Source organism: Ascidia mentula, chromosome 6, assembly GCF_947561715.1.
Source record: "Ascidia mentula chromosome 6, kaAscMent1.1, whole genome shotgun sequence".
NCBI lineage: Eukaryota > Metazoa > Chordata > Ascidiacea > Phlebobranchia > Ascidiidae > Ascidia > Ascidia mentula.
Window position 1 is genome coordinate 8,766,725 of NC_138571.1, and position 11,810 is coordinate 8,778,534.

General features: G+C 34.0%; 2 protein-coding genes across 3 annotated transcripts; both read right to left on the reverse strand.

The window, feature by feature from the left end:
• Positions 1-125: 125 nt before the first annotated feature.
• Positions 126-6,115, reverse strand: LOC145905935 (coiled-coil domain-containing protein 102A-like). Of its 2 annotated transcripts, none has more exons than XM_082993263.1 (11): positions 5,568-6,115; positions 5,142-5,271; positions 4,349-4,525; positions 4,224-4,284; positions 3,913-4,039; positions 2,937-3,045; positions 2,760-2,876; positions 2,361-2,570; positions 1,349-1,519; positions 934-1,037; positions 126-865 (listed from the first exon to the last, which is right to left on the reverse strand). In XM_082993263.1, exons 1-11 carry the CDS (start codon positions 6,062-6,064, stop codon positions 763-765), a joined length of 1,806 nt encoding a protein of 601 aa, XP_082849389.1. In that variant the 5' UTR covers positions 6,065-6,115; the 3' UTR covers positions 126-762. The 2 variants fall into 2 exon arrangements, with proteins under 2 accessions (XP_082849389.1, XP_082849390.1); XM_082993264.1 differs by having other exon boundaries at positions 3,913-4,048; positions 4,241-4,271; positions 4,343-4,525.
• Positions 6,116-6,390: 275 nt separating this feature from the next.
• On the reverse strand, positions 6,391-11,489 carry LOC145906044 (organic cation transporter protein-like). The gene is made up of 12 exons (XM_082993421.1): positions 11,199-11,489; positions 10,859-10,944; positions 10,628-10,706; positions 10,163-10,332; positions 9,429-9,580; positions 9,170-9,338; positions 8,764-8,880; positions 8,486-8,614; positions 7,730-7,944; positions 7,529-7,637; positions 7,118-7,248; positions 6,391-6,840 (listed from the first exon to the last, which is right to left on the reverse strand). Exons 1-12 carry the CDS (start codon positions 11,367-11,369, stop codon positions 6,704-6,706), a joined length of 1,665 nt encoding a protein of 554 aa, XP_082849547.1. The 5' UTR covers positions 11,370-11,489; the 3' UTR covers positions 6,391-6,703.
• Positions 11,490-11,810: the final 321 nt, after the last annotated feature.

Here is an 11,810-nt window from a genome sequence, read left to right on the forward strand (position 1 = left end):
AGCCAATAAAAATAAGAGATGACAGTGCCACCCTTCATGTATCCTTCTATTCTGCCAATGTAAGTTTCACTGGTGATTTTTACTAAAAGGTTTTATTCATTTAAGAAGTGTTACATGTTCTGTACAAAAATAGATAGAAATATATAAAAGGGATGGACGTGGATTGAGGTCAGACAAGCAAACTTGTGCAAACATGCAGAAGGAATTGCACTTTTTAAACATTAAACTTCAAAAGTCATGGATTGAAGAAAAATAGTGTGAACTATTATTTAAGGAATATCGACAGCTGCAATATAAAAAAAATAGTGCTATGAAACTTAAAGAAATAAACACATCCGTAAGCTGGGAAAACAAACAATTAAGTCAGCAGAATGTACAAAACATTAAATCATTTGGTTTTAACGTTACTTACCATTTATACACTTCACTGATCAGACATATGAAAATTTACCTACATTTTAACTGATGGACAGGTAAGGTAGTCGCAACAGTCGGGCAATTGTTAACATGCGGCGAAGATCTTCTACAAAGTTTGTCACAATGCAGTTTTGTTTACCTTTCAATTAATATTTCATTACATAAAATGTTGTTTCATAATAGCTAAAATACCCTTACTATAAACATTTACTGAAACTAAGAAAATGGGAGCAATTATGACATGGTAAATTCAATCAAACTTTAAAACCACTGGTTTAAAAAAGGACAGTTATAAGAAAATGGGAGCAATTACGACATGATAAATTCAATCCAACTTTTTGGGTATCATACATCTGACGATGAGTCGGAACCGACCATATCCACCTCTTTACCATTTCTATTATATTGAGTTTTTGGCCATGATGGTGTGGGAGTTTCCCTTCTCAATCTACAAACATTCACAAATGAATTTTATACATACATGTTGATAAAATGTCTGAATAACTTCCACAATACCTCGTTTGTAACTGCCCAAGTTGAATATGCAGTTTCTCAAGTTCTTCATCTTTCTCCTCAATTTGTCGAATAAGTTTCCTTGTCTGATTTTGAGAGCTGTCCAACTGAGGAAAATGTTTAATTTAGAGATCACCAAAATATTGTTTAGTAGTCACATATGTTGAAATAACTATTTTAAATTATTTGTCACCAAATATATCTGGACAAGTCAGATATCAACAATATGCATTACTGATGATATCACAAACGTTTTTTGAAAAAGCTTGTCAATTAAATGTTTGAGTCTGCCTTTTTTTATTGCAGAATCCATGTTTTCTGTTTCCAATTTTTAGAAATAGGAATATTGACCGCTGGTCAGTTTTGTAAAGTTTAGATGACTAAAGTTTATTTTTAGTTTTGCTTTACGCATACAAACCTCATCTTCAGTGTTGGTTTGTTGCTTTTTGATTTCCTCAACTCGATTTCTTAAAGCTCGAACTTCAGTTTCATGTTTTTCAGCTCTTCTTCGACTATGAGCTAGTTCTTCTTGTTTATCCTCCAACAACTTTTGATCTTTGGTGCACTGTCGCCGCAAATCATTTAGTTCCTGTTATCAAAATAATAAAATGTTGTCAATGCAAAAATTTTACGAAATTCTGTTAGTGGTATTTTGCACCATTTGCCTGTATTTTTTGTCTTTTGAGACCCGACACATTCAAGTATTTCTATTGAAGAAGTTTCAGGAAGACTGAGGTTAGTTCTGTCACAGTGGTTCAGGGCATAGGCGTCGATTTAGGGGTGACATGTCACCCCCTCAGGGGTGACGTGACATGTCACCCCTCACAAACAAACAGGGGTGACAACGTGTGTATTGTCACCCCTGAATTTCGTTTTCAATTGAAAATTTTGGCCAGAGAAACCAGTATGTTACTTCATAAATACTAAATCTGCAATAGACCCAGTGAAACAAAAGTGCGCCGGTTTCAGTAAGGGGATCCGTAATTGAAGTGTTTAAAACTTAGTGCTATAACAACATGGTTCGGTGTAAAAACAAAGTGACACAAAACGGAATTTGCGTCGTATGCCTATGTTTAGGGCAATACGACTGACGAAATGTTTTTTGCGTGTTTTTGAAACCTGGAAAAGTCACCCTTAATATTTTACAAAACGTTAAAAATCGACGCCTATGGTTCAGGGCACATAATAAAGCAATCACTGATGGTGCTTGGGACATGCACAGGCAGTTTCTAGTATTTTTAGAAGGTTTTAGACATTTTTGATGTGGCTTTTACTTTTTTTAGTCAGCTAGTTGATTGGTACTGTGTGTTGTTGGAACTAGAGTTGAAAAAGTAGCAAAATGGGCAGACAGGTACGTTAGGAGGATGATTAGGAGAAAATTGGAATTAAAAAAATTCCTTCATTAGGCCAACAAGGTCAACATATGTTACCTCATTAAGGTCATGTAGTTCAATTTGTGCATGTTGCAATTCATGATCACGGTCTTCAGCCGTTGATTTACGTCTTCTTTCCATTTCGTTTTGCATTTCTTCGGATGATGATTTGAGTCGTTTGTTTTCTCTTTCGAGTTGTAACTTTTCAGTTTCCAGTCTCTCTCTCCTCCCCCATTCACACGTGTTCTCTTCTTGAAGTTGCTCAATCTAATTTTTTTTCGATATAATTTGTCAGTTACTATTTTCTGCAGTAATTATTTTTTTAATTTGGATTAAATTATTTATGAATGAAAGTGCTGTTTGGACTTTTCAGTATAAATAGACAAAATTTGTAAAGTTTATTCTATGTGTACAAAGGTTTAAACAAACGTAAAAAAATGGATTGTTAAAACATACTTCTTCCCGCAAGTCATGGATTTTTCTTTCCATTTGTGATCGATTTTCCAACTCCTCTTCAAGATTTTGGTTAATTCTCACCAAATCCGATCGATGAGATTCTTGTATTCGTGAAAGCTGTGACCAAAGTTTTGTACAGAAAAGTATCCAAAACAAATAAATGGTAATTGTCATTACTTGTTTTAATGCATCTTGCTTTCCATCTTTCATTTCCTCAAACTTCTTTTTGTATGTGGATAGTTGTTGGGTCAGGTCTTCTATTGTTTTGTTTAGTGTCAACTTAGTGCTGAACAACAATGAGGAAAACAACAGACATAAATAAAAAATTGTGAGTCATGAAAGGTGAAAATGTCTGCATATATTATTCAAACTGTTAATGTACGAAAAACTATAACAGGGAATTATTTTATTATATTATAAGTTGTACAAAAACAATAGTAATCTTGCAAAAACAAGTTTTTCTGAGTTTAAAGAAGGGTCTTGTAAAGTTAAAATTTTTTGTAACATTATGAGTTTAATATTGTGTAAAAGGCCTGTTGGGATGCGCAAACTGATTTTCGCCACAATATCATAACATAATTTTCACCTGGAAGTTTTCTTGAAAATACACTTTTATTATTAAAAAACACTATTTTAACTACAAGAATATCATTTAGAAACATAAAATCAGAATAAAACCAGTTATATGGATAAAGGTTTTGAAATCTTATTGCCTAATTTGGGTTTCTAAATTAAACAAATACTTTCTAAATACAATGAAATACCACAGAGAAACTTATTTATTTAAGCACACACAGACAAAAGCCGATAAATCGAAGAGGTTTCAGGTTGCTTAGGGTTGTGTACATTGCAAATAAAGTACAATAAGATAAAGGTGACAAAGGAAAATTCAACAGAGATTCAGGAATTTCAATAAAGTATGTTTTTAACTAATTGGTCTACAGTATTTTGCTTTTAAAACTTTTACCATAATTTTTCATTATTACAAGTTAAATGTTCATTTTATAGCAAGCTGCAGACAGAGCCACTGTTTCGACCTGGCCCTGTTTGCAGTACTTGCAGCTCACTACAAAAAAAAATTATGGGTTCTATTGCGTATACCTAAATATTCATGTTGTTATACTTTTGCCAAAACATATTTTATCACACTTACTTTCTTTCCGCTTGGATGATCTTAACAGATTCTTCAACTTTAAGTTGAAGTGCAACAATTTTTTGTGACAAATGGTCTTCGTCTACTGATGAATTGTTGCTTGTAACAGATGTGTTGCTTCTAACACCTAGAGACCAACCAGAAACAATTTTTTCAATGGAATATTTATCCGCATTTACACACACATGGAGTTTAAGAACAATTTGGTTGATTACCAATACATACTTAAAAAATGCCACAGAAAACACACTTAAAAGTTGATGTCCCTAGGATAGCTCAGCACTGCACTCACAGTAAATATACAGTTATACCTTTTTTGCTGGAAGAATCTTGTTTGAAAGTTCTGTTTGCTGATGATGCTGTGTCACCAAACTATGATAAAATATTATTGTTTTCACATGAAAAGGAATATAATTCATAAAGTTTCTACCTGTACCTGTGATCTTGGTGTTTCAAGGTGGGGCATACTCTCCTCAGACTGTATGCCAAACTTAAGTTGCTTTTTCAATTTTTCTTTCAAACTTGTATTTTCTTGAATTAGCATTGACTTTTGTTCTCTTAAAACCAATAGTTCTTTTCCAGGTTCTTCTATCTTCAGTCTACTTCGCTTTAACTAGAGTAATATTTTGTATTTTGAATGAAATTAAATATTTAAAAAAATATGGTGACAGATGATAGTTTCATACTTGAGGCTTTCTTCAAATATCAACTTGGAGGTTTACACTTTATTGCAATTGTTGTATTATCATACAGATGTACAGTGCCCTAGAATCAGTTTAAATGATTTTAATAGTTCATTTAAACCTGAAATCAGTGAACAGTGTTTTAACCACAACATAATTTAAAAGATCCTTTTTTGTATGCAATGTATTAGTATGGTAGTGGATAACAAACTGTGGTGATCATACCACTAGTGGTTTGCAAGGGTCTAGGTGGTACATGGGAAGCATATTAGGTGAAAAGTTGCAAAAAAAAAATTATGAAATGTGCAATAGTGTGTCAGATATACTTTTATTTGGGGTTTCACATGGTCAACCACAACAAAAAGGCACAGAATTTTTGTCAAAATACATCCATTTCATTAAAACTTTGCATTTTTTTACCAATATTATATTTTTGTGTGTCTTTAAACTCAGAAATTTATTAGACTTAATATATATTGGACTGTACAAAATCTTTGAATGATACGAAAGTAGAAAACGTTTGGAAATCACTGGCAAGAATTTTACCTCTTCACGGGCCCGATTTCTTTCTGCTCTTACTTTTGTCCATTTCTCCCTCCAGTTAGCAGTACAGTCCGACCACCATCGTAATGTTTTTTCCATTTGGGAAATCCTCAGTTGTAGCTCATATGCTTCACTACACAAAGCAATAAAATAAGGGCTTTATTTGGTCATATTTACAAATGCAGATGCTATATTTTTTCATATTATATATACACCGAAAAAGGCATATATACAAAAAATGGGGATTAAAATACATTGACTTGACAATATTGTAAATACAAACGTTATTATTTAATTACTACTCTTTTGGGAGTCTGATGATCCTGAATGATGCAAATTTTTAATAACAACATCACAAAGATTTTTTGTACTTTAAATTGTACATTATCTTTAAAGTGAATGTACACCTTAACAATTACATAATTAAACCTTAAATTTTCTTTCTTCTGTCCCCGGTAAAACATTTGTCCAGCTACATCATCAGTTCTTGACCGATGATGATGTTTTCTGCCTGTTAGTGCTGGTGGATCATGTTCATCGTAATGAACAACATCACTACTCTCATCATCAAAATACGATCCTTCATAGCTTCCTGATACGGCCATAGAATGTTGTGCAGATGACAACAAATTGTCAAGGGAATGACCACGGCTTTTGTGTTTACCCACTCGCTCTTTACCTCGCCCTCTCTTATCAAACTTTGGGTAACTTTTTGTAGTTAAAGGTTCATCCACCATAATTTCTGTTTCGCTGTCAGGACTGCTAACGTTACTGCTGTATCGCGAGTGTTGTGAGTAGTTTTCGTTTTCAGTCGCGTACATTTGAAGATTTGTTTTTTGGCGTCCACGTCGCTGTTCCAGGACATGTGATGGTTGTTTTACTGTCCTTACTTTTGGTCTTGGTGTTTGAGATATGTTTCCTGACATTTTTTCTGAGTATGCTTCCGTTGTTCTACTTCTAACGAATGCAACATTTTACTGAGTAGACACACGGCGTCACTTCGTCACGCATCAATTCATTTTCGACATGCTTTACTGGCTGTGTAAAAGTACACAAAAGTTTACATTTCTACAACAGCTGGATTAAAGCATTAAAGCCAATCGCCCGAAAATTCAGATCATTTCAACCGAAAAGATCTTGGTTCCAATCTTTATTTTTTGTACTTTTTCTCACTCACAACTTTTGCTAAAACTTCTCATCCAAGCCACATAAACAGACCGCTAATATTAACAACAACACAGCAAGCTTATCAAGCATTTTTTTTTATTGTTGCGTGGAAATGGAAAATATTCTTAAGGAACATATTCTAAATTACTCATATATTTTCAGCATTGCATAAAACACTTTGAAGATAAAATTTTTCATGACTACAATAGGTGTGTATTCTGGTACACCAGTATAAATATAGCCAATAACATGCAGCTTGTGTTAAAATATTTGGTTCAAGAAACGAATTAGACACAGCACGTTTACAATATTCACATAAATATATTTCTAAAAGAATGGTTTCAATAACTATTGATGCAGAAATGATTTGTTAAGTAACGGATGACCAAAACCATCATTTATTGGCCACCTTGCTTTCTTCCACACAAAATCCGTTCCAACAACCCTGGATTTTCAGAGAGAAACTTTGAAGTTTCTTCAATGGTTTCACACATTGGGGCATTTTTTGTTTCGGGAAGAAGTAAAACAAGAACACCTAAAAAAATCCAGTTTAAACTATTATGAAAGCAAATCAACAAAGCATGTTAGCAACAGGAAAGTTAGTTTTAAATTGTTTTAATCAATTCGTGTTATTTTTAATTCTAAGAACATGCGCAACACTCAGATTTTACTAACAAACGGATTAATATTTAGACGAGACGAAAACAACTATTGTTGAATTAAAAATAACAACGCAGCAATGCCTGGACTGCGAAGTTTTGTAGCCTGAACCTAACAAATAAAAATAACACTTTTTGCAGAATATTGTTTACCAGCGAGTACTGTAACAAATCCAAAGGTAATGTAGGGCAAGGTTGGGTGGATCAACTCTGTCATGGCGATTGCCGGAGCAACGATGGCACCAATACGCGCACACGAACTTCCGAAATTTACTGCAGTTGATCTAAATACAAAAGCAATGATACAGGCGACATGGAAGTTATCGTTTAAAAAGGCATATTTTCAACAAGCTAAATCAACCAATAATACTACAGTGTGTTAATTGTTTGCAAATGATTTTCAGCAAAGTACATTACATTGCCGAAAAAGTAATTGTGTGCAGCTATCTGGAACGTGCCTGCACCTTATAATATACATAATGTATTCGTTAGTAATGTACTCTGACTTAGGTGCTGTTATAGTACATCTATAATGTTCTAGACTGACTGAAAGTAAGCACAAACCTTATGACAGTTGGGTTGATTTCAATTGTATACAGATAGAGGGTATTAAACGGAATTAATGCGAACACTCTTCCAAATAAAAACACCGTGATTTGAAGAAATTTAAGTTCTGAAAAAGGAATTTTACCTCTTTTGCAAACTTTCAAAATGAATTAACTTTTAGCAATGGTCACGAATGGCAGAAATAAACATTTTGCAAACCTGATGGAATGAAATACATGGAAGCGCAAAACAAACCGGCCAGTACAAAACTAGTTGAAATAACAAATCTTCGACCAATTTTCTGACATAGATAAATAGCGAGGGGGTAAGCAGGAATAGCCATTAATGCCATCACGAGTGAAGTTGTGTAGATATTTCCACCCACACTTGCTACGTTCAAAGTTAGTCCATAAAATGCACAGGACGAGGCAAACCTGGTAAATTAATATTTAATCTATAAAAACCTTCAGTAGTATAAGATTTGCAATTAGGTGATTGACAAAGTTTAACAGTTGTAGGATTTTGTCGTTAAGACGAATAGCATTTTTCAAATTTGCCAAACAAAATATAATTTTTAACGTTGATTTTAAGCTGCCAATGGTGCAGACAGAACCAAATAAATTATAGTTTTAATTGAAAAAAAAGTTTATAATTCCAAACTTTGTCTCGAAAAGCAGAAAAAGAGCGTGCTTAACTGAAAACTACTAAAAAAAATTAACCACAATATGGCATATTGACAAAATTCAACTTAAAGACCCGTTGGCGCCTCCGTCACTACAAAGGAAAGCTGTCACCATACAAAACGAGGCCCCGCTTTTTATCTCTTATCACGTAAACTTATTTTCTAGATAGACTTGTCACTGCAAAACAATCAAGCCAAACTGCAACAGGCGGCGAATTAATCAATGAACTCAATCAGCTGAGGGTAGCATATTTGATTTAGGTTTTCTGATAGGCCTTATATTTTAAACTTACCAACTGTAATTTAACACCAATGTCAGTTTACGTAACTGTGGACATTTCAAAATGCTGATGATTCCCTGGTTCAAGGATTTTGATATTCCGGCTCTGATGTTCGCATTGTTAACCACATTATCCTTGTATCTAAAAGAATGTATCAAGATGTTGATTAAGCGTTTTCTATTTTACAGAATATAAACCTATTATCAAAAGCAACTTAACCACTACTGCAAGCAAAATTTTAAATTGTGCCCATGGCTCTGATTACAAATTAATGACAATAATTGTCGAACGTTAACAATGTTTCCGGCATTTCGACTTTGTTGATCTTTGAAATTTTTTCTAGTATTTTCACAGCTTCGTCGTTTCTTCCTTTACTTGCCAACCAGCGCGGAGATTCATCTGTGAACCTAAGGAGCATAGAATTTTCTAAACAATGAATAGTTTGTGACATAATATGGTTTGTAAAATAAAATGTATCATTACCCGTCAAAATACAGCTTTGTTCATAACAAAGTGACTGGTACTTTTTAATGAACAAAGATACATATGTTTATTGTTACGTATTTCATACCGTATTGAACAGTTGTATGCAGACATAACATTCAATGGTTAAGTTTAATTAGGCGGGTAGCAATTATGTGGTGGATAATTTCAATTGTCAGTTAATGTATACGTTTTGTATATGCTAGTTCTTACCACCATATTATTGAGAAAGTGATTGACAGGATGCACGTTGTTAATTGCAACATTTGCCAGGATTTGATACAGTAGGCAAGGAGTACAAGCAGTAATGTTCCAATTGAGTACCCAAAACCTCCAATTTGCAAAGCCCAAGCTCGTTTATTTGTTTTTGTTGATTCCGACACTGCATCAGAAAATGTTTTAACCGAAGCAACACTTTTCGGTTTTGTGTCCACATAACTAGATAAAATTAACACAAACCCTTTGTATATACCTAGAACAAAGTGGGTAGGTGCAATAAAACAAACAAATCCAACAATTGTTCGCAGTGCAGCATAAACTGGGAAAGATTTTGCAAAAGTGATGGCGAAGCTAAAAATCAAAGTCCCAATGTTCATCAACAAAAAAACTTTTCGTCTTCCAAATCTGCAAAAAATGAAACAAATAATATGTTGATGAGATTAGTTTAGCCAAGACATAACATTTCGCGACCTATTGCGTTATATCTGGTTGTTTATTAAACTAAAAAAATCAAGTATGTATTTTTCACATACTGGGTTTACTTGCATTACAGCCAAGCTAAATTAAGGCTACTTTATCCTGATATTTTGGGCTTTCAAAATGACGCACCTGTGCAAAGACAAGTTATTTACTTTTCAAAGTGAAAATAAATGATGCATAGTAATTCGTGATTTTTCATGATGACCCGACTGGCACCATTTCTTTTGCCTTTGTTATATTGTAGTTTTTAATGCAATTGTGCTAATTATTGTCTTGATAAAACGTGCACACACCGTTTAGCTACGTTAAACGAAGTGATTGTTATCGTAATCATCAGAACTATTTCATTGGTATTTGCCAATGTTTGTTTGCGTACAAAGGATGATGCAGCTGAGATTGGTATAATTGTTCCATCAGATGATGGATAAATTTTCCAACACTAGGAATAACTTTATGAACCCTATGTTACCAAAAGTCAAAACGAAAAGTATTTTTGGTACACCGAACCTATCAGATTGTTTTCCAAAAATAAGACCGTTGAAGAAAACTCCGACCATAAACAGGGACTGAAGAAGATAGTTGTACGATGACTTGCTGCAAACCATTTGATATTCCGCAACTATGGAAGACTCCACAGTTCCGTCGCTTGTGAAAACAAACTCGCTGCAAAGCCTTGTCTGAAAAAAATACGCTTCGTCAATCGTTAAAATTACAGTTACTCAGTAAAAGTGTCATAGATGTAGTTCGATTACGTTTGTAATAAAATCAGGTTACTATCTCTAGATCCTTCAACGAATTTTATTATAGTTTTATTGAAGGATTGTATATACATAACCAACCCTAATGATACAACATCCACGCAATGCTTACCAACATAGCTCACCCGCTAGGGTGACCATAATTCTTGTAAAGTTCTAATTTTGCAGTCAATGCCATTATTTCGTGCTTTTCAATTGAAGCTGACGTACAAACCTGGTTTAAACGATAGAGGGTAAGATTTGCTTCGTCGCATGAAATATTTTCTCCATTAACCAAATCCGGATTTATATACCTATAAAAACAAATTATGGAACTGTTTCCAACCGACAGTATTAAAATTTATTATTTTCGCAGGAAGACTAACGTTCATGCTGTTGGTTTTGTTTCAATTTATGCTCAGAAGTAAGCAATCATTTAAGATATGATGTATATAATGCGACTTACTCTCTGCAATGATCGTGACCGTTTGATTCTAATGTCGAGGGAACAAACAAAACTGATTGGTTTAATTGGAACGTAGTGTTGCATGACTGCAAAAGATAAACAAAAAATGTACGAGCCTACAACCGCTGGGTAGTGACGAAATGTTGGTATTCAGTGATAATTACCTAGAAGCACACCTAGATGGTACAGTAAGCTTATTCTAAAACTTTTCTTTACACCCGAAACTGATCACTGAACACCAACATTTCGTCTTTCTGTCTATAGTGACTTAAACGAAAGCAAAACTTCTTAATTTTTTCTGGTAATGGCCACTTTAATCACAAACTCGCAAAATACTCACCATTTCAACTTGTTTTTTTGCAGCGGTGTTGCATGTAAAATTCATTGGGTACGCTATGAAAATAGGGGACAGTATATGCGTTGCCAAGACTGCAACGACGATAAAAGAGAAAATCGTGTTTCGTATTTGATACCAACCCCAGCCTATTTGAGTTATGACAGTTTCAATCATCTTGATTTTGACTACGTTTAGAAAAGATATATTATAAAAACAATGTTGTTCTTAGTTGGCATCTTCACAAAATTCACAATGTACAACTGTTGCATCAGCAAATTTATTCACAACTCTAAAAGATCTGTAACTTTACAGTGCCGCATTAATCTTGTAATAAATGCACAATAACTTTTACATCTGGTATATTGATGGTAACATTCACCAACGTAAACCCACAACCTGTGTCTGCCTCAGCTTACATATATTAGGTCGGATTTTCCTTGTTTATCACATATTTATACCAAGCACACATGCTCAAGCATTTCGTTGCAAAACTGCATGCATCATTAACCAACGCAATCTCAGCAGCAACTTGAGGTTCAGTCGACTGTGTCTACTCGGATTTCAGCATTGCAAAACATGTTTGCATCATCACTAAATCCAATCCTGCATATTTCT